At 46.5% G+C, this 23,949-nt stretch overlaps 1 protein-coding gene across 1 annotated transcript in view; it reads right to left on the bottom strand.

The window, feature by feature from the left end:
* Positions 1-23,949, bottom strand: part of TGFA (transforming growth factor alpha) — an 86,174-nt gene that overhangs the window by 35,250 nt on the left and 26,975 nt on the right. The window contains exon 2 of the mRNA XM_063932083.1: positions 20,878-20,931. Within this exon, the coding sequence (XP_063788153.1) occupies positions 20,878-20,931 (54 nt within the window). The remainder of the gene's footprint in view (positions 1-20,877; positions 20,932-23,949) is intronic.

Here is a 23,949-nt window from a genome sequence, read left to right as displayed (position 1 = left end):
CCTGCTTTTGTCTTATTTTCTGCATGGCACCTTCCAATATATGTCACCTCCATGGCTTGTTGTTCTTTGTGTGTATCTTGGACCTAGTCAATGGCAGTAAGGGACACCTATCCCCCAGCCCAGGTCCTTCCATTAGAGTTTATATTCCATTATGTTTTCTATATTTAGACGCAAACACTTACACAGCGCCTGATTCAGATTTGTACAGAAATGCACATCCGGAAGAAAGCAACACCGTACAACTACAAAGTTCAGTTCGGTAGAATGGTCTTGCTGCTGCCCCGCTCTACACCCCCCCCCCCTCAAATGCTGCAGCATGTTGATCATGCTGCAGTTAAGGGAGGACTGCGAGCGATCACTCAGTATTGAGTATCTGATTTGTTTGCACGCTGTTCCGAATCATTCCCACAGTTTTCTATGTCAAACTAAGTGCTCCATAAGGGCTGTTTAATGAGATCATCATGAAATTTACCAGCCAGATGTGTTGTGCCTTTGTTAATTACCTTCTTTGTGTGAAATAGCTCTGGTTAAAGTGAGACTTCAACATGTATAATCAGCAGCAGCAAATAGTGGGAGGAGCCATTTCTAGGCCGATCTAATAATAGTAAGAACCCATGATAACAATTCTGTATTTCCTAGTAACAGGCAGAGCACCGCTTCACACCACAAACCAATCACTCTTGGTCAGAGATACAACTCTGAAAACATTAAATTGCGGGTGTCTACACTAGATTATTTGTTTAATACATTTTATAATAATAAGTTGTCGTTTTTGCCTTAGTCTGTACAGCAATATTTAAGCGAGCTTTTGTTTGTACTGCTTGTTATTATACACCCAGGTATAATATTTACACTATATGCCCCATTCGTTCACTTTGTTCTTACTTAAGACAGACTTCTTTACTTTGATGTAAGACAATGACATCACAGTTTTCTGCATGCGGCCACATCAATAAGGACCAGGGTCATTAATCATATGAATAGCACACCGTGTCTCTGAGCTGCTACATTACTTCAATGGAGAGCAATATGATCTAAGCTGAGTGTACATATGTGCACAGTATGTGATATAGTAACTCATCTACTGTTACCTTCTAGATAGTACAGAGAGAGTACATCATTTGCCTATGACAATGTGCCTCTGCTGAATATTGCACAGTATCACTTTTATTTTCTGTACAACCATAGCAAGTTCAGCAAACTGAGCCAAGAAGCTGACGTGTAGAAAGTGATTGGTTATACCCCTTTCACACCGCCAATGCCGGATCCCACCCGGGAACTGGAAACTGGTCCTTCCCGGGTGGCATCCGGCACTGGACGCTGCCGCTGGCTTCCCTGACCCAGCAATATGCCGGGCGGGTTGCCATAGCGGTGGGGGGTAGAGCCGGCAGCGGGGGTGGAGGCGGAGCTGGGAGATGAGATCATCTCCGCGCCGCATCTCCCTGGTGTAGTGAACGGGTCCCGGGGTCGCATCGACCCGGGAGCCCGTTTACTCTGCCATTGACCTGGTATTCAACCCGGGATTCGCTATACCGCTTTCACACCGCACGCCAACCCGTGTCGACCCAGCAATATGCCGGGTCGATACCGGGTTATTTGTGCGGTGTGAAAGGGGTATTACACACACAGCCATTCTGTGTTCATCCTGATTGTATTTCCATGTGATCACTGATAGAGCAGAAAGGCCACTGAAACATTCAGAGGAAAATCCAACAGAGACATTTTTCCTGCTATTTTCTAAAGGCCCCCATCCACTAGGGAGTTTTATCTCAGCAATGAGTTGGATCTATTTTTCCTGCAATCTGGCTGGGAACTTCCCGGGAGCCCTGCAATTGCGATGTGCTACTTGAGTGTATATTTTCCATGTGATTTATCTCATGCAATCAAACGTTATTAAACCTATTTCTGTGTGATTGAGATAAATATAACGTGCAGCACGTGTGATCTGCGATTGCGATGGGAGACACAGGGGAGCACGCCTCGCATTGCGATCGCACGGAAAGGACATGCATGAGACACTTTTCATGCAATCCGTCTCAGCAATTCATCTCAATCGCACGACAACAGGCCCATCGCCCGCGGACCGATCCTGCCTGGCCCGCTGTGCCCCATCAGAGTGCAATGACATGCGGCCCGACAGGCTGAGCCGCTTGTCATTGCGCTACCCTGCTCCCAGACGCGGGGCCGCTGAGGAATTCCCGGTCACGTCACAGGGTCAGCTGACTGGGATTTCCTCTGTTATGCGCTGGGCGGCACGGGGGAACAGGCAGTGAGCAGGAGCGGCGGCCAGGCCCCAAGCCCCAAAGTCCAGCAGCATGGCATAGATTTAAATAATTGTATAGGTCACGGCATTGCGCCAGCCGCGAACCGCCCGCTGTGTAATTGAAAGCATTTAGTAGTATCTGCAGGCCCGTGGTCGCCCCTCACTTCCCCCAGCTGAGAGCTCAGCCTCAGGTCAGTGTGTGGAGGGGGTGTTGGATGCCGGCTGCTGTGTGTGGAGTGGGGGAGGGAATGTCGGATGCTGGCTGTTGTATGTGGAGTGGGAGAGGGGGCTGTCAAATGCAGTGGGTGGGGGGGGTCTCTCTGGCTGCAGCTATACTGAAAGGGGGTATCTCTTTGGCCACTGTTATGTACTGGAGGGATGATGGATTGGGGTGCTGGATGCTGCCTGTTGTGTGCTGTGGGGGAGAGGAAGGGGGGTGTATTGTGATTCTGACTCCAGCCACTGCTCTGTACTGGAGGGGGAGGTAATGTTGGCCACTGCTGTGAGTTTGGAAGACGGGGGTTGTGTAGGACGGCTGCTGTGTGTGATGGTGGGGTGTGCTTACCGCTAAGGTTGGGGGTCAAGGCTAAGGGGGGGTATGACAAGGGGGGCCCCCAGAGATATCAGTGTATCGGGACCCAATATTTCTGTTGCCAGCCCTGGCGGCGGTCAGTGACTGAGGAGAAGAGCGCACGGGGGAGAAGGAGGAGGGAGGGGGAGGAGTGAGCCGCAGCAGCACTGTGTAATTGGTAGAGGCGCTGCTGCTGCTGTCCCTCTGCTTTACCATAGGCTACCCTCCGCCGCTGTGAATGCTGGGAAGCGCATCCCAGCATTCGCAGCGGCGGAGAACAGCCTATGGTGAAGCAGAGGGACAGCAGCAGCAGCGCCTCCACCAATTACACAGCGCTGCTGCGGCTCCCTCCTTCCCTTCCCTCCTTGCCCGGGATCTCTGCAGAAGCTGCACCGAGGAGCCTGAGCCAGCGGAGAGAGTAAGTATAATTCTCTTTCTTTCTTTCTTTCTCTTTCTTTCTTTCCTGTTTGCCGTAATGTGTAAAAACGGGGGCGCTGTCTGCTGTAATGTGTAAAAAGGGCACGCTGTCTGCCGTAATGTGTAAAAAAGGGCACGCTGTCTGCCGTAATGTGTAAAAAAGGGCACGCTGTCTGCCGTAATGTGTAAAAAAGGGCACGCTGTCTGCCGTAACGTGTAAAAAAGGGCACGCTGTCTGCCGTAATGTGTAAAAAGGGGGACGCTGTCTGCCGTAATGTGTAAAAAAGGGACGCTGTCTGCCGTAATGTGTAAAAAGGGGACGCTGTCTGCCATAATGTGTAAAAAGGGGGACGCTGTCTGCCATAATGTGTAAAAAGGGGACGCTGTCTGCCGTAATGTGTAAAAAGGGGGGCGCTGTCTGCTGTAATGTGTAAAAAGGGGATTTTGTTTTGTGTATTTTGTGTATGGCCCTCGAATATTCGCTGGAAGTGTTAAGCGGCCCCCCAGCTGAAATAATTGCCCACCCCTGTACTAGATAGTACACTGGATAGTCAATATTGACTTGCCTGCACAGTCTATCTAGCCTTACGATACCGACCCCGCAGGAGTGCTCATCAGGATGGAATCTGTATCCAGTAGCGGATCTTGCCACGGGCAAGCAGGACTTTTGCCCGGGGCGCTGGCGCCATCCGGAGGGTGCTTTACCATGGCAAGATCCGCTGCTGCTGTGGTGCCCCCCGCAGCCGCTGCCCTGTGAAGGGAAACTAGACGCTACGCGTCTAGCTTCCCTTCCTGGAGAGGACCTTAACTGTAATGATGTGCTGTGCGCGTTGACGTCATCGCGCACCGCACAGCGAAGGTCCTCTCCACGAAGGGAACTAGACGCTTAGCGTCTAGTTTTCCTTCATGGAGAGGACCTTTGCTGTGCGGTGCGCGATGACGTCATCGCGCACCGCACAGCCTACTACAGTACAGGGGGCGTAACTGACCACGCCCCCTGTATGAAGCCACACCCCCTAATGCCGCCCGGGGCGCAAGAAGCCCCGGAACCGGCCCTGTCTGTATCGCAAGCTGTCTAGATATGCACTAACTTTTCATAAGATTTTAGGGCCTATCTAACAGTTTTTTTCATTAAAAAATTAGATACATTTTGATTTTTGATACTTTTCGCATGTTTTAAGTATCGTCTGTATGTATGTAAGTTTTTCGATTTTATTTATCAGGTTTTTTTGCAAAATCTACTTTTCGCATTTTATTTTCGAACTTTTCCAAACTCTATTGAAAATGAATGGGAACCTTATGTATCATTGTATTATCGTGAAAATTGTCTGAAACTTTTCATATCTTTTTTTCACCAGCTTTTACTGGTTAGTTTAGCAATAGGCCATGATTGTTTTTGTAGTTCCACCTCTAAATTTACTTTTTATACTAAAAGAATATGCTAAAAATATCTCTCTTTATCTAAATTATACTTATATATTGAACTAGTCTAAAAATGTGCTAATATTTTCTAAATGTTGTTTGTTTGAGATGTATATTATATACATATAAAAATTCTCTCATACTATATATATATATATATATATACACACATAAAAATTCTCTCATACTATATATATATATATAACTATATATATAACTATATATATATATATATATATATATATATATATATATGTGTGTGTGTGTGTGTGTGTGTGTGTGTGTGTGTGTGTGTGTATATATATATATATATATATATATAGATGTTTTGTTTGTGAGACAATAGTTCTGTTGGAAGTAAACAGCACACACTACTAAAGGCCAGTTGAATTTCATTTTAGTAACATGTTTATAACAGTCATTATAATAACCTTTGTAAAAGTTCCCTCCCCTTTCAGTTTTCTAATAAGTGTCCCATAGTAAACTAGCTATTCCTTACTGCCGTAGGTCAGGTATGTGCTGAACGCCACCAAGGAACTCGCTGTGTATGTCCAGCTCTGAAATAGAGCATGTGCATTTAATTTCATTTTTTCGAAATGCAGTAAAAAACAATATAAAACAACCGAAACGTAGAGCGATAATTATTGCATTTTTGGGCTTTTATCACAGTCACATTTTCGATAAAAAAAAATGATACATACTTCGAAGAAAAAAATAAAAAAAGTCACGAAAAACACACGATAAGTGACGAAAAAATTGTCAAAACGTATCACATTTTTGATACATAGGCCCCTTTGACTATACTGTATAGACAAAATCTTACAGATTTATCTCACTGTATGTACACACCTTAACTCTCTCTGTACGTTATATCTGCCCCCCCTGCAGTGCACATGGTTTTACCCATTAGCTAACAAATTTGCTGCTGCGATCAGATATGAATTAGGCCCAAAGTCTTGATAAAGCAGTGATAAGGGCAAGGTGATACCACACCAGCCAGTCATTACGGTTTGAAAAATGACAGTTAGGAGCTGATTGGTTGGTGCGTTATCACCTTACACTTATCACTGCTCTATCACTTCTCCAGGTTGAAATGGCAGTTACAAGCTGAATGGTTACTATGGGCAACTTCTCCATTTTATTTCTCTCCAAGGATTGATACATCTCCTTCCCAGTAACCCATACATACTAGAGATGTGCACCGGAAATTTTTCGGGTTTTGGGTTCGGTTCCGTGGCCGTGTTTTGGGTTCGAACGCGTTTTGGCAAAACCTCACCGAATTTTTTTTGTCGGATTCGGGTGTGTTTTGGATTCGGGTGTTTTTTTCAAAAAACCCTAAAAAACAGCTTAAATCATAGAATTTGGGGGTCATTTTGATCCCAAAGTATTATTAACCTCAATAACCATAATTTCCACTCATTTTCAGTCTATTCTGAACACCTCACACCTCACAATATTATTTTTAGTCCTAAAATTTGCACCGAGGTCGCTGGATGACTAAGCTCAGCGACCCAAGTGGCCGACACAAACACCTGGCCCATCTAAGAGTGGCACTGCAGTGTCACGCAGGATGGCCCTTCCAAAAAACACTCCCCAAACAGCACATGACGCAAAGAAAAAAAGAGGCGCAATGAGGTAGCTGTGTGACTAAGCTCAGCGACCCTAGTGGCCGACACAAACACCTGGTCCATCTAGGAGTGGCACTGCAGTGTCACGCAGGATGGCCCTTCCAAAAAACACTCCCCAAACAGCACATGACGCAAAGAAAAAAAGAGGTGCAATGAGGTAGCTGTGTGAGTAAGCTAAGCGACCCTAGTGGCCGACACAAACACCTGGCCCATCTAGGAGTGGCACTGCAGTGTCACGCAGGATGGCCCTTCCAAAAAACACTCCCCAAACAGCACATGACGCAAAGAAAAATGAAAGAAAAAAGAGGTGCAAGATGGAATTGTCCTTGGGCCCTCCCACCCACCCTTATGTTGTATAAACAGGACATGCACACTTTAACCAACCCATCATTTCAGTGACAGGGTCTGCCACACGACTGTGACTGAAATGACGGGTTGGTTTGGACCCCCACCAAAAAAGAAGCAATTAATCTCTCCTTGCACAAACTGGCTCTACAGATTCATCACCGTGTACATCCCCCTCCTCACAGATTATCAATTCGTCCCCACTGGAATCCACCATCACAGCTCCCTGTGTACTTTGTGGAGGCAATTGCTGCTGGTGAATGTCTCCATGGAGGAATTGATTATAATTCATTTTAATGAACATCATCTTCTCCACATTTTCTGGAAGTAACCTCGTACGCCGATTGCTGACAAGGTGAGCGGCGGCACTAAACACTCTTTCGGAGTACACACTTGTGGGAGGGCAACTTAGGTAGAATAAAGCCAGTTTGTGCAAGGGCCTCCAAATTGCTTCTTTTTCCTGCCAGTATACGTACGGACTGTCTGACGTGCCTACTTGGATGCGGTCACTCATATAATCCTCCACCATTCTTTCAATGGGGAGAGAATCATATGCAGTGACAGTAGACGACATGTCCGTAATGGTTGTCAGGTCCTTCAGTCCGGACCAGATGTCAGCATCAGCAGTCGCTCCAGACTGCCCTGCATCACCGCCAGCGGGTGGGCTCGGAATTCTGAGCCTTTTCCTCGCACCCCCAGTTGCGGGAGAATGTGAAGGAGGAGATGTTGACAGGTCGCGTTCCGCTTGACTTGACAATTTTCTCACCAGCAGTTCTTTGACCCCTGCAGACTTGTGTCTGCCGGAAAGAGAGATACAACGTAGGTTTTAAATCTAGGATCGAGCACGGTGGCCAAAATGTAGTGCTCTGATTTCAACAGATTGACCACCCGTGAATCCTTGTTAAGCGAATTAAGGGCTCCATCCACAAGTCCCACATGCCTAGCGGAATCGCTCAGTGTTAGCTCCTCCTTCAATGTCTCCAGCTTCTTCTGCAAAAGCCTGATGAGGGGAATGACCTGACTCAGGCTGGCAGTGTCTGAACTGACTTCACGTGTGGCAAGTTCAAAAGGTTGCAGAACCTTGCACAACGTTGAAATCATTCTCCACTGCGCTTGAGACAGGTGCATTCCACCTCCTATATCGTGGTCAGTTGTATAGGCTTGAATGGCCTTTTGCTGCTCCTCCAACCTCTGAAGCATATAGAGGGTTGAATTCCACCTCGTTACCACTTCTTGCTTCAGATGATGGCAGGGCAGGTTCAGGCGTTTTTGGTGTTGCTCCAGTCTTCTGTACGTGGTGCCTGTACGCCGAAAGTGTCCCGCAATTCTTCTGGCCACCGACAGCATCTCTTGCACGCCCCTCTCGTTTTTTAAAGAATTCTGCACCACCAAATTCAAGGTATGTGCAAAACATGGGACGTGCTGGAATTTGCCCATATTTAATGCACACACAATATTGCTGGCGTTGTCCGATGCCACAAATCCACAGGAGAGTCCAATTGGGGTAAGCCATTCTGCGATGATCTTCCTCAGTTGCCGTAAGAGGTTTTTAGCTGTGTGCGTATTCTGGAAAGCGGTGATACAAAGCGTAGCCTGCCTAGGAAAGAGTTGGCGTTTGCGAGATGCTGCTACTGGTGCCGCCGCTGCTGTTCTTGCGGCGGGAGTCAATACATCTACCCAGTGGGCTGTCACAGTCATATAGTCCTGAGTCTGCCCTGCTCCACTTGTCCACATGTCCGTGGTTAAGTGGACATTGGGTACAACTGCATTTTTTAGGACACTGGTGAGTCTTTTTCTGAGGTCTGTGTACATTTTCGGTATCGCCTGCCTAGAGAAATGGAACATAGATGGTATTTGGTACCGGGGACACAGTACCTCAAACAAGTCTATAGTTGGCTCTGCAGTAATGATGGATACCGGAACCACGTTTCTCACCGCCCAGGATGCCAAGGCCTCAGTTATCCGCTTTGCAGCAGGATGACTGCTGTGATATTTCATCTTCCTCGCAAAGGACTGTTGGACAGTCAATTGCTTGGTGGAAGTAGTAAAAGTGGTCTTACGACTTCCCCTCTGGGATGACCATCGACTCCCAGCAGCAACAACAGCAGCGCCAGCAGCAGTAGGCGTTACACGCAAGGATGCATCGGAGGAATTCCAGGCAGGAGAGGACTCATCAGAATTGCCAGTGACATGGCCTGCAGGACTATTGGCATTCCTGGGGAAGGAGGAAATTGACACTGAGGGAGTTGGTGGGGTGGTTTGCGTGAGCTTGGCTACAAGAGGAAGGGATTTACTGGTCAGTGGACTGCTTCCGCTGTCGCCCAAAGTTTTTGAACTTGTCACTGACTTATGATGAATGCGCTGCAGGTGACGTATAAGGGAGGATGTTCCGAGGTGGTTAACGTCCTTACCCCTACTTATTACAGCTTGACAAAGGCAACACACGGCTTGACAAATGTTGTCCGCATTTCTGTTGAAATACTTCCACACCGAAGAGCTGATTTTTTTGGTATTTTCACCAGGCATGTCAATGGCCATATTCCTCCCACGGACAACAGGTGTCTCCCCGGGTGCCTGACTTAAACAAACCACCTCACCATCAGAATCCTCCTTGTCAATTTCCTCCCCAGCGCCAGCAACACCCATATCCTCCTCATCCTGGTGTACTTCAACACTGACATCCTCAATCTGACTATCAGGAACTGGACTGCGGGTGCTCCTTCCAGCACTTGCTGGGGGCGTGCAAATGGTGGAAGGCGCATGCTCTTCACGTCCAGTGTTGGGAAGGTCAGGCATCGCAACCGACACAATTGGACTCTCCTTGTGGATTTGTGATTTCGAAGAACGCACAGTTCTTTGCTGTGCTTTTGCCAGCTTAAGTCTTTTCATTTTTCTAGCGAGAGGCTGAGTGCTTCCATCCTCATGTGAAGCTGAACCACTAGCCATGAACATAGGCCAGGGCCTCAGCCGTTCCTTGCCACTCCGTGTGGTAAATGGCATATTGGCAAGTTTACGCTTCTCCTCCGACGATTTTATTTTAGATTTTTGAGTCCTTTTTTTACTGATATTTTGTGTTTTGGATTTTACATGCTCTGTACTATGACATTGGGCATCGGCCTTGGCAGACGACGTTGATGGAATTTCATCGTCTCGGCCATGACTAGTGGCAGCAGCTTCAGCACGAGGTGGAAGTGGATCTTGATCTTTCCCTATTTTTGGAACCTCAACATTTTTGTTCTCCATATTTTAATAGGCACAACTAAAAGGCACCTCAGGTAAACAATGGAGATGGATGGATACTAGTATACTTATGGATGACGAGTGACTGACGACACAGAGGTAGCTACAGCCGTGGACTACCGTACTGCGTCTGCTAGTATAGAGATGATAATGATATAAAAAATATATACAGGTTGAGTATCCCTTATCCAAAATGCTTGGGACCAGAGGTATTTTGGATATCGGATTTTTCCGTATTTTGGAATAATTGCATACCATAATGAGATATCATGGTGATGGGACCTAAATCTAAGCACAGAATGCATTTATGTTTCATATACACCTTATATACACAGCCTGAAGGTCATTTTAGCCAATATTTTTTATAACTTTGTGCATTAAACAAAGTGTGTCTACATTCACACAATTCATTTATGTTTCATATACACCTTATACACACAGCCTGAAGGTCATTTAATACAATATTTTTAATAACTTTGTGTATTAAACAAAGTTTGTGTACATTGAGCAATCAAAAAACAAAGGTTCACTATCTCACTCTCACTCAAAAAAGTCCGTATTTCGGAATATTCCGTATTTCGGAATATTTGGATAAGGGATACTCAACCTGTATATATCACTACTGCAGGTATATATAATATAATGACGGACCTGCTGGACACTGTCAGCAGACTCCTAAACTACTAGTATGAAGAAGATAGAAAAAAAAAACCACCACAGGTAGGTATACAATTATGGACGAGCACTGACAACACAGAGGTAGCTACAGCCGTGGACTACCGTACTGCGTCTGCTAGTATAGAGATGATAATGATATAAAAAATATATATATATCACTACTGCAGGTATATATAATATAATGACGGACCTGCTGGACACGGTCAGCAGACTCCTAAACTACTAGTATGAAGAAGATAGAAAAAAAACCCCCACCACAGGTAGGTATACAATTATAACCGAGCACTGACGACACAGAGGTAGCCACAGCCGTGGACTACTGTACTGCGTCTGCTAATATAGAGATGATAGAGATGAACAAAAAAAATATAACACTACTGCAGGTAAATATTTATATAATATAATGAATGACGGACCTGCTGGACACTGTCAGCAGAATGCGTTTATAGAATAAAAAAAAAAAAACACCACAGGAGTGTTTAACTTTTTCAGGCAGACAATATACTGGTGGTCACTGGTCAGTCACACTGGCAGCATAAGTGTGCACTGTACTCCTGCTATAACTGCACCCCAGTCTCCCCCACAATTCAGCTGTGTGAGCAGTGAGCACTCAGCACAGTCAGATATACATAGATATATCATGCAGCACACTGAGGCTGAGCACAGATATGGTATGGAGCGTTTTTTTTCAGGCAGAGAACGGATTAAAAAAAACTAGCAAAACTCTGCACTGACTGTACTCCTCCTAACAGCTCTCCCCAATCCTCCCCACAATAAGCTAAGCAGCAATCAGATCAACTAACTACTAACAGTAACTATAAACGGAGAGGACACCAGCCACGTCCTCTCCCTATCAATCTCAATGCACGTGTGAAAATGGCGGCGACGCGCGGCTCCTTATATAGAATCCGAGTCTCGCGATAGAATTCGAGCCTCGCGAGAATCCGACAGCGGGATGATGACGTTCGGGCGCGCTCGGGTTAGCCGAGCAAGGCGGGAAGGTTCGAACCTGCCTCGGACCCGTGTAAAAAGACTGAAGTTTGGGGGGGTTCGGATTCCGAGGAACCGAACCCGCTCATCTCTAATACATACACCTGCATAGTATACCATATCTATGCCAAATAAAGTCAAAGTACATACTGTATGTAATGATGCAATGGAGAGCAAAATGATCTAAGTTTAGTGTTCATGAGGCAATAGCTTCTAATGTATCAAAAGTCATGGTTAGATAAGCCCTTTGCAAGCCAGTCCTGCAGACCAACATCTGTTACAATAAAAGAAATCAATAATGAAAAGACCACTACATATTTACCACCCGCGCCTTACTTCCAGGGCCATTCCAAAGATTTCTCATTCAATATCACTGTGAGACTGATGTAATACATAACATTTCACTTGTCCTGTATCCTGTATGCAGCTCCCGCTCCCTATTCTCTATAAATTATCAGTTTTGAAGGGAAGTGTTTACAATACAATGCAATTCTTTTAATAGGACGTGTTGTGGGCAAAATGTCCTATGTCTGTGCAGCGTGCTGTGTACATAATGTGTATATAATGTTCCTGTCCCGTTTCCATGCAAATTCTATTTAAATGTTGGCAAACCTGACATTTCTTTATACAATGAAAACTTGCAGAACGATATATGTAAAAGTATCAGTAAGGGTAAGTAAAGGACATAAAAAGAATAAAAGAAAAGTCTGGCTGAAGACTTTCCTTACTCATTAGATTTTCTGCCTGTTGTTGAGCACACAAGACGATCTGCAACCAGCATTATTATTACTATATATATATATATATACACTGCTCAAAAAAATAAAGGGAACACTAAAATAGCACATCCTAGATCTGAATGAATGAAATATTCTTATTAAATACTTTGTTCTTTACATAGTTGAATGTGCTGACAACAAAATCACACAAAAATTATCAATGGAAATCAAATTTATTAACCCATGGAGGTCTGGATTTGGAGTCACACTCAAAATTAAAGTGGAAAAACACACTACAGGCTGATCCAACTTTGATGTAATGTCCTTATAACAAGTCAAAATGAGGCTCAGTAGTGTGTGTGGCCTCCACGTGCCTGTATGACCTCCCTACAATGCCTGGGCATGCTCCTGATGAGGTGGCGGATGGTCTCCTGAGGGATCACCTCCCAGACCTGGACTAAAGCATCCGCCAACTCCTGGACAGTCTGTGGGGCAACGTGGCGTTGGTGGATGGAGCGAGACATGATGTCCCGCATGTGCTCAATTGGATTCAGGTCTGGGGAATGGGCGGGCCAGTCCATAGCATCAATGCCTTCATCTTACAGGAACTGCTGACACACTCCAGCCACATGAGGTCTAGCATTGTCTTGCATTAGGAGGAACCCAGGGCCAACCGCACCAGCATATGGTCTCACAAGGGGTCTGAGGATCTCATCTCGGTACCTAATGGCAGTCAGGCTACCTCTGGTGAGCAGCACATGGAGGGCTGTGCGACCCCCCAAAGAAATGCCACCCCACACCATTACTGACCCACTGCCAAACCGGTCATGCTGGAGGATGTTGCAGGCAGCAGAACATTCTCCTTGGCGTCTCCAGACTCTATCACATCTGTCACATGTGCTCAGTGAGAACCTGCTTTCATCTGTGAAGAGCACAGGGCGCCAGTGGCGAATTTGCCAATCTTGGTGTTCTCTGGCAAATGCCAAACGTCCTGCATGGTGTTGGGCTGTAAGCACAACCCCCACCTGTGGACGTCGGGCCCTCATACCACCCTCATGGAGTCTGTTCCTGATCGTTTGAGTAGACACATGCACATTTGTGGCTTGCTGAAGGTCATTTTGCAGGGCTCTGGCAGTGCTCCTCCTGTTCCTCCTTGCACAAAGGCGGAGGTAGCGGTCCTGCTGCTGGGTTGTTGCCCTCCTACGGCCTCCTCCACGTCTCCTGATGTACTGGCCTGTCTCCTAGTAGCACCTCCATGCTCTGGACACTACGCTGACAGACACAGCAAAACTTCTTGCCACAGCTTGCATTGATGTGCCATCCTGGATGAGCTGCACTACCTGAGCCACTTGTGTGGGTTGTAGACTCAGTCTCATGCTACCACTAGAATGAAAGCACCGCCAGCTTTCAAAAGTGACCAAAACATCAGCCAGAAAGCATAGGAGCTGAGAAGTGGTCTGTGGTCACCACCTGCAGAACAACTCCTTTATTGGGGGTGTCTTGCTAATTGCCTATAATTTCCACCTGTTGTCTATTCCATTTGCACAACAGCATGTGAAATTGATTGTCAATCAGTGTTGCTTCCTAAGTGGACAGTTTGATTTCATAGAAGTGTGATTGACTTGGAGTTACATTGTGTTGTTTAAGTGTTCCCTTTATTTTTTTGAGCAGTGTATATATATATATATTTTTTTTATATTTTTATTTTTTTATTTTTTTTTATAAAGCGCACACATATTCCGCAGCGCTTTACAGAGAATATTTGGCCATTCACATCAGACTCTGCCTTAGTGGAGCTTACATTCTATATTCCCTACCACATGTACACATTAACACTAGGGTTAATTGTTGTTGGGAGCCAATTAAACTACCAGTATATTTTTGGATTGTGGGAGGAAACCGGAGCATCCGAAGGAAACCCATGCAAGCACTGGGGAGAATATACAAACTCCACACAGTTAGGGCCATGGTGGGAATCGAACCCATGACCTCAGTGCCGTGAGGCAGTAATGCTAACCATCCATACTGCCCTAGATATAGGATTGCAGTAGCTGGGGCATGGTAGCATAGTAGGATCATCACCCAAATATATTTTCCATTCTGCACAAAAGATATGATTTGATCTTACTGTATTAACGGATATGCATCGACATCAAAGCCATTATGGACAAAAACTACCAAATTGGGTGACATAAGTACCGGTAATTGTATGTGTGACCAGCACAGAGTCACCTTCCAGGGCTACCATCAGCAGAAGGTGAACACATAATTACTAGGCTGTGGTTTGTGAAAACAGGATATAGGATGACTATAATGCAGCAGAGTAAATGATAAACTATTAGGGAAAAGAATGGAGCTCGGGCCACAGGCTGGAGAACGAGCAATTCTGCTACCAGATAGTTTGATAGAAGAATATATGTATATAAATCCCCCACATACTTTATGCCAACAGTTTTATACAGAGCACTGGAAATCCCCGTCATCTACAACCCACTACCCACTCCAGTGTCTCTTAAATCCTCAGACATAATTTTCCCTGAAAGTATTGCACGTTGCTATCCCAATCAGTTTAGCCAGAGGATTATCAGGGATAAGAAAGACTGCAAGAAGAACAAAAGAAACAGGCACATTCATATTACAGAGGAAACTATAATTAGAATGAAAAAGCTAATTCACTACTAAGAAACTGCTCCAATGCCCACAGACTAAGGTAGAAATTCCTTAACTTGTAAATGATTAAAAGGGCAAAAATCAAGTAAACATGTCATAAGTGTTTTTCTGTAGATTAATAAAGATATACTTCCTTGAAGCTGCACTTCATGTCTCAATGTCATCACTAGTTCCTTGTGAATCGATAGGCTATGTATTGGCTCAGCCAACAAAATGGCCGCCTCCGTTCAGACACCACAATCTTCCTCACCAGTTTGATAAAAGACTCAAATCACTGCTCTGTGCTTTTGTTCAAACTCCCCTCCTTACACTGTGACATTGCCCTAGTCCTCCAACAAACCAATCACTCATCTCCTGAAATACTCTGCTGCTGTGATCATTTTAATGGTCTGATTGGATACAGGCTGTTCTCTTCCCATTGTAAGACTGGAGATGTGACGTAATAGAAGACTGGCAACAAATTGGTGGTTTGATCCCAATTCAACGCACCTTATAAAATGAAAAATTGCACATAGAGACTGCACATGGGCGGCAGTCCCGCGCCACCGGATCCAAGCAGCATGCTGCGGTTGAGCCGGATGCCAGGATGGCGGGATTTCAATGTGAACACATACATTTCAATGTATGTGTTCACAAAGTGCTGCGAAATCCTGTGTGTCACTGGCCGGATCCTGTTCCGAGGCATCTCGCAGAACATGATTCGTGTGCACACAAAACCCCCCTCCCGGCCAAGAACGGGACCTGCTTGGCCGCTATGTATGCCCCTAGCCTTAAAGGTGGCCATGAAAGGGTCCTTGTGAATGGATCCATATCCAATTTGCCCGCTCTTGTATGTTAGTACATTGAGAAGCTATTGTCTTTTTTTCAATATAATCTGGCACAATTAGATTGTATACCGGGCGTAATGCCTGTATTTGTTAGATTGCATATTAGGCCAGTCATGATCACCATTTGAATGACACAATGGTCTGGCTTTATTTGCCCACACATGCTAGAGTTGGACACAAATTAGGTCTAAAACTTTTGGGGTAATTCAGACCCGATCGCTGCTGTGCGTTTTTGCTCAGCAGTGATCGGGTCTGAACTGTGCATGCGTATGCACCGCAATGTGAAGTAGCGAGACCCCCCCCCCCAGCGATGGGTAACGCCGGACAGCGACGAGAAGAAAGAAAGCGACTGCACCGGCGATCACAAAGAAAGGGATCACACCGGCGATCGCAAGAAGATTGACAGGAAGAGGTCGTTTCTGGGTGTCACCTGACCGTTTCCAGGGAGTATCCGGAAAAAACGTTTAAAGGGAGGGTTCCTGACGTCAGCTCCTGGCCGGATCATCGCACTGGAAGAGTAAGTCCTGAGCTGTGCAGAGACTGCACAATCTTCTGTTTGTGCAGCTCTCTGCACATGCGATCGTACCCCTGCACAGCGTTTACCCCCTCCTCCTGTAGGCGGCGACTACCTGATCGAAGGGATGCAAAAAACGCACCCTAGCGATCAGGTCTGAATTAGGCCTTTTGTCTGTTACATGGAGAGTATGAAAAATAAGCACTTTAAGCCCTCTTTGTTCAATGAATCTATTTATTTAAATTCTCGCAGAGAGAAGGAGAGATGCTCACCATGTACATGGAAGGATCAGCTGCTTAGACTGCAAAGACGGGTACACACTAGACGACATTTTAAACAAATTTACTGATCACGTCCATTCCTTACAAAAAATTTATGTTATCGTCCAGTGTGTACGCACTATGGTGGTCATTCCGAGTTCGCTAGCTAGCAGTTTTTAGCAGCCGTGCAAACGCTTTGCCGCCGCCCACTGGGAGTGTATTTTAGCTTAGCAGAAGTGCGAGCGAAAGGATCGCAGAGCGGCTACAAAGTATTTTTGTGCAGTTTCAGAGTTTCAGCGCTTGCGATCACTTCATACTGTCCAGTTCCTGTTTTGACGTCACAAACATGCCCTGCGTTCGCCCAGCCACGCCTGCGTTTTTCCTGGCACGCCTGCGTTTTTTCGAACACTCCCTGAAAATGGTCAGTTGACACCCAGAAACGCCCTCTTTCTGTCAATCACTCTGCGGCCAGCAGTGCGACTGAAAAGCTTCGCTAGACCCTGTGTGAAACGACATCGTTCTTTGTAATAGTACATCACGTGTGCGCATTGCGCCGCATACGCATGTGCAGAAGGCCCTTTTTTTGCATCATCGCTGCACAGCGAACGAATGCAGCTAGTGAACAACTCGGAATGACCACCAATATCGCTAGCAATGCACGCTCCCGTGGGTCGCTAGCAACATCCTCTGTCATCTGTACATGTAGCTCAATTTAGAAAATGTTGTTAACGACTAGGACCATATAGTGCAGTGTGTACGCTACCAACAATGAACAACTAATTTAAATTAGGCTGAAACCCAACAATTTGGTAGTATCGGATGACTCGTACTTTATTGTTTGTTTGTAAAAGCGCTTGTCTGGGAGTTCCATAGAAATTGTGAGCGATATGGTATAGTTTGCATGTCGTTTAGTGTGTACCCCGTTTAAGGAACAGCATGGCTACTACGTGGGGAAGGGCAAAATACAGCAGAGAGAAAACACCTCATAATCTTGTGCCTGGGGAAGGGCTGGAGACCTGCTTAGTTACACACAGGTAAAGGAGCTCACATGAGAACGCGCCTCTCAAGTGAGCTGTCAGTATTTGCTCTGTAAATTCACAGGTGGCAGCAACACCGTTAACCCTCTCGGGGATGAACACTGCACTAAAGCTGTTTAGTTATTAGGGAAAGGGCAGAAGATTTAGTTGCAAACAGCAAAACAGACTATTACGCAGAAGATTTATCAAACCTTTAAAGAGGACAGATGATAAGTTGCCCATAGCAACCAATAAGCTTTTAGCTATCATTTTAAATAAGGCACTAAATAGATGATAGCTAGAAGTTGATTGGTTCCACACATTGGGCCTAATTCAGACCTGATCGCTGTTGTGTGAATTCGCAAGGCGGTGTATTATCGATCAACTGCGTATGCGGATCGTAATGTGCATGTGCGAGGCCAAACTGCAAAAGAAATCAACGTCTTTTTTTATCGCTAGGCGAACGCAAGTTGATTGACGGGAAGTGGACGTTTAGGGGTGGTAACTGTCCATTTTCTGGGAGTGTCAGGAAAAACGCAGGTGTTCCCAAGCGTTTTTAGGGAGGGTCTGCAATGTCAGCTCCGGCCCGATCAGCCTGTTTCTTTCACACTGTAGGAGTAGGTCCTGGGCTACGCACAGACTGCACAGACTGGAAAAAAACATTAGATGGTGAGTAAGTTGCGAACGGATTTGTAGCTAACTGGCGTACACAGAGATTTGCGCACGGCGTACGCAGACTTGCACAGGGCGGAATTTCACTCAGTCTGGGCGGCGACTTATCGATCGCAAACCTCTGCAAATTCACAGAGGAGTGATCAGGTCTGAATTAGGCCCATAATGATTTGGATTCAATTAACCTTGAAGCTTCAATTAGCCTCAAAGCAGTGGCCAGGGCTGTTCAATTGCAGCCCCCAGAAGCCTGCATTAAGCCCACAGGCTACACTAAGCGCAGTTTTCTGTTCACCTCCTCCTAGGTCTCAAAATGAAATTCGTAGTAAGTAGGGTTTCTGCCCTGTCCACAGAAGCCGCAAACACATTGACCGATAACTCCAGGCACTTATCCCAGAATCTACGGGTTAATGCCCGTTAGCCATGGTTTTACTGTGTGAGGAAAAGGGCTTGTAATTAAATAGCTCCGAACCTAAAAATCCAAGGCTACAGTACAAGCCCTTTTTCTCGAGCCTAATTGAATCCGGCCCTAAGCTGCTGCTATGAAGCTGGAAGATATATACAGTCAATTGGCCTGAGCACAGAATAGTTGCATCTACTCAAGTTGGGCAGCAGAGGCCAAACCGACCTCATATCCTGCTATGAAGTACGAGCATCATGATAGTTCATGAAAAGCCACCATAACTCTGTTCTGACCTCTACTGCAACACATTCACAGTGAATTTATGGCGTTTGTGTAAAGTATGCAGTATATACATTCCTAGTGTTCTAGATACAATACATGTGACAAAATTCTGCAGTCTCTATTCAAAACTCTTCTTTAATAACATAATAGTAGACAGGTGTTATCCCAGCAGTCGGGGACAGAGTTCTGCAGCTGTAGTAGTACAAAATAAAATAAAATATATCTCTATCATCGCACATGTGGTCCACAGCCTAAAGAGGAGCTGTACGTTACATCTGTAACAAGGGGGAGGAAAGTAATGGCACCATTACACCTGCACACCTTGTAACTATGGGCCTGATTCAGAGATGTACGCTAACCCGATGGTTAGCGCATATTCCCGATGGTGGGAGGAGTGCACATGCGCAGGTTGTGTTCTGCACGTGTGCAGCCCTCCATCTACGAGTCCGCTTGCAGCGTCTTCCAGCCGCAGCTTGATTGAGAAGCTGCAGTGTTTGGGAGTCGAAGTGGGGCCAGCATTCACGGAAATGAGAGTGTGTTGCCCCAATTTTGCGGGAGGGATGAGACCAGGTCTGCGTGGCTGTATGCTTACTTTCTGGCCTCGCAGGCTGCCAGAAACCGGTCAGCTTACGTAGCCTGGCCAAAACTGCAATCATCGGTGATCTGAAGAAGCACTCTTATCGCAAATAAAATGCAGGAGGTGTCTATTTCATATAGACACCTCCTGCTGCATGGGTGCTGGGTGAAAGACATGTGAACACTCCGAGCTTTGAGGTTGGATAATGTATATGATGCGATGGTTCCTGTACAGCAGATCTGCAGGTAACCTGAAGAGGGCAGTGCTATGCACAAAGACCTCTTGTGTCCTGCAATGTACAAACACTTTTTACAGCTGGAAATCAAGAAACCCCACCATTGAGTGATAATAAACTGTCTAATTCAGATCACTGAACTGATAGTACAAGTAATGGTTGTCTCCAATGTCAGTACTCAGCAAGCTGAACCACAAAGTAGTACAGATTGTTAGTTGTATTACTGTGTAAATGCAGATAACAAGCATTATGGGAACAGATAGCCCACTGAAACATCATAACACACCACACAACGTTCTTTCATTTCAAGTTTCATTAGAAAACACATTAAGGGCCAAATGTAATGTCCTGTGACTTGTGGAAAGTGCCTAGCTTTTGGTGATTTTGCCAAAATCTTACAGGCTAAAGTATTTGGCCCCAAGCCTCTTGTCTAAAGGACTGTAATATACACAAGGTTCATGCTTTGAAATACCAATAGCTTTCCCTTAAAGGGGAGTACACACGGAGAGATCCGTGCTTAAATTCTAAGCAAGACTGCTTAGAAATTAAGCACGGATCTCTCCGTGTGTAGGGTGCCGGCGATAGCAATGCGCGGTCTCGCACGTTGCTATCGCCGGCTCTAGATTTGGCATGCATGTATTCCAAATCTAGTGAGATGCCCCCCCTCCCCCTCGCATCGCTTCCAGTGCTGAGCGGGTGGAGAGATGTGTACTGAGTGGTCTGTGCTTGATTGCTCAGTACACATCTCTCCCATGTGTACGGTGCTTAAGTGTGTTGGAATATACAAGGTGCGCCTTACCTGAAGCTCACTATGGGCCTGATTCAGAGATGGACACAAACCCAATGGGTTACGTACATCTCCGAGGGTGGGGCGCCTGCGCATGTGCACAATGGGTCCAGCATCGTTGCACGCAGTGCCCCCTGAGCCGCAGCCTGCCAATCAGTCCATTTGGAGGCAGGGGCGGAGTGGGCCTCAGTTCCGGAAAACAGAGAAATTTTCTGGGACTGCCTAGGTCAGGGTCTGGGTCTTCCAAGGCACCCCCAGAAAACGTGAGTCCAAAGTGACGTGAACTGCATCCATCTCTGAATACAGGCCCTATGTTTGCACTAATAAACTATGAATGACACTATATATTCCAAAAGTTACTTACCACTCAGCGCTGTTGTTGTATTTTCCAATGCATGGCAAGCAGCAAATAATAACCCTATAACATAAAACAAAACCATGTATTAGCATCAAAATATCTATATAATACACAGACAAGAATTCTTCAAATGAACTGTCAAAACATTAATTACTGCGTGCACTCTATCAGGGTTAGAGAAATAACGTGTACTCTGTGCTGCTGCTGCCGCCACACTGCGTGCACTCTATCAGGGATAGAGAAATAAGGTGTACTCTGTGCTGCTGCTGCCGCCACACTGCGTGCACTCTATCAGGGTTAGAGAAATAACGTGTACTCTGTGCTGCTGCTGCCGCCACACTGCGTGCACTCTATCAGGGTTAGAGAAATAACGTGTACTCTGTGCTGCTGCTGCCGCCACACTGCGTGCACTCTATCAGGGATAGAGAAATAACGTGTACTCTGTGCTGCTGCTGCCGCCACACTGCGTGCACTCTATCAGGGTTAGAGAAATAACGTGTACTCTGTGCTGCTGCTGCCGCCACACTGCGTGCACTCTATCAGGGTTAGAGAAATAACGTGTACTCTGTGCTGCTGCTGCTGCCACACTGCGTGCACTCTATCAGGGTTAGAGAAATAACGTGTACTCTGTGCTGCTGCTGCCGCCACACTGCGTGCACTCTATCAGGGTTAGAGAAATAACGTGTACTCTGTGCTGCTGCTGCCGCCACACTGCGTGCACTCTATCAGGGTTAGAGAAATAACGTGTACTCTGTGCTGCTGCTGCCGCCACACTGCGTGCACTCTATCAGGGATAGAGAAATAACGTGTACTCTGTGCTGCTGCTGCTGCCACACTGCGTGCACTCTATCAGGGTTAGAGAAATAACGTGTACTCTGTGCTGCTGCTGCCGCCACACTGCGTGCACTTTATCAGGGATAGAGAAATAACGTGTACTCTATGCTGCTGCTGCCGCCACACTGCGTGCACTCTATCAGGGTTAGAGAAATAACGTGTACTCTGTGCTGCTGCTGCCGCCACACTGCGTGCACTCTATCAGGGTTAGAGAAATAACGTGTACTCTGTGCTGCTGCTGCCGCCACACTGCGTGCACTCTATCAGGGATAGAGAAATAACGTGTACTCTGTGCTGCTGCTGCTGCCACACTGCGTGCACTCTATCAGGGTTAGAGAAATAACGTGTACTCTATGCTGCTGCTGCCGCCACACTGCGTGCACTCTATCAGGGTTAGAGAAATAACGTGTACTCTGTGCTGCTGCTGCCGCCACACTGCGTGCACTCTATCAGGGTTAGAGAAATAAGGTGTACTCTATGCTGCTGCTGCTGCCACACTGCGTGCACTCTATCAGGGATAGAGAAATAAGGTGTACTCTATGCTGCTGCTGCCACCACACTGCGTGCACTCTATCAGGGTTAGAGAAATAACGTGTACTCTGTGCTGCTGCTGCCGCCACACTGCGTGCACTCTATCAGGGTTAGAGAAATAACGTGTACTCTGTGCTGCTGCCGCCACACTGCGTGCACTCTATCAGGGTTAGAGAAATAACGTGTACTCTATGCTGCTGCTGCCACCACACTGCGTGCACTCTATCAGGGTTAGAGAAATAACGTGTACTCTGTGCTGCTGCTGCCGCCACACTGCGTGCACTCTATCAGGGATAGAGAAATAACGTGTACTCTGTGCTGCTGCTGCCGCCACACTGCGTGCACTCTATCAGGGTTAGAGAAATAAGGTGTACTCTGTGCTGCTGCTGCCGCCACACTGCGTGCACTCTATCAGGGATAGAGAAATAACGTGTACTCTGTGCTGCTGCTGCTGCCACACTGCGTGCACTCTATCAGGGATAGAGAAATAACGTGTACTCTGTGCTGCTGCTGCTGCCACACTGCGTGCACTTTATCAGGGATAGAGAAATAACGTGTACTCTGTGCTGCTGCTGCCGCCACACTGCGTGCACTCTATCAGGGTTAGAGAAATAACGTGTACTCTGTGCTGCTGCTGCCGCCACACTGCGTGCACTCTATCAGGGTTAGAGAAATAACGTGTACTCTGTGCTGCTGCTGCCGCCACACTGCGTGCACTCTATCAGGGATAGAGAAATAACGTGTACTCTGTGCTGCTGCTGCTGCCACACTGCGTGCACTCTATCAGGGTTAGAGAAATAACGTGTACTCTGTGCTGCTGCTGCCGCCACACTGCGTGCACTTTATCAGGGATAGAGAAATAACGTGTACTCTATGCTGCTGCTGCCGCCACACTGCGTGCACTCTATCAGGGTTAGAGAAATAACGTGTACTCTGTGCTGCTGCTGCCGCCACACTGCGTGCACTCTATCAGGGTTAGAGAAATAACGTGTACTCTGTGCTGCTGCTGCCGCCACACTGCGTGCACTCTATCAGGGATAGAGAAATAACGTGTACTCTGTGCTGCTGCTGCTGCCACACTGCGTGCACTCTATCAGGGTTAGAGAAATAACGTGTACTCTATGCTGCTGCTGCCGCCACACTGCGTGCACTCTATCAGGGTTAGAGAAATAACGTGTACTCTGTGCTGCTGCTGCCGCCACACTGCGTGCACTCTATCAGGGTTAGAGAAATAAGGTGTACTCTATGCTGCTGCTGCTGCCACACTGCGTGCACTCTATCAGGGATAGAGAAATAAGGTGTACTCTATGCTGCTGCTGCCACCACACTGCGTGCACTCTATCAGGGTTAGAGAAATAACGTGTACTCTGTGCTGCTGCTGCCGCCACACTGCGTGCACTCTATCAGGGTTAGAGAAATAACGTGTACTCTGTGCTGCTGCCGCCACACTGCGTGCACTCTATCAGGGTTAGAGAAATAACGTGTACTCTATGCTGCTGCTGCCACCACACTGCGTGCACTCTATCAGGGTTAGAGAAATAACGTGTACTCTGTGCTGCTGCTGCCGCCACACTGCGTGCACTCTATCAGGGATAGAGAAATAACGTGTACTCTGTGCTGCTGCTGCCGCCACACTGCGTGCACTCTATCAGGGTTAGAGAAATAAGGTGTACTCTGTGCTGCTGCTGCCGCCACACTGCGTGCACTCTATCA

Source organism: Pseudophryne corroboree, chromosome 6, assembly GCF_028390025.1.
Source record: "Pseudophryne corroboree isolate aPseCor3 chromosome 6, aPseCor3.hap2, whole genome shotgun sequence".
Lineage (NCBI taxonomy): Eukaryota > Metazoa > Chordata > Amphibia > Anura > Myobatrachidae > Pseudophryne > Pseudophryne corroboree.
The sequence above is the reverse complement of the archived record's forward strand: the minus strand, read 5'-3'. Positions and strand labels throughout refer to the sequence as shown.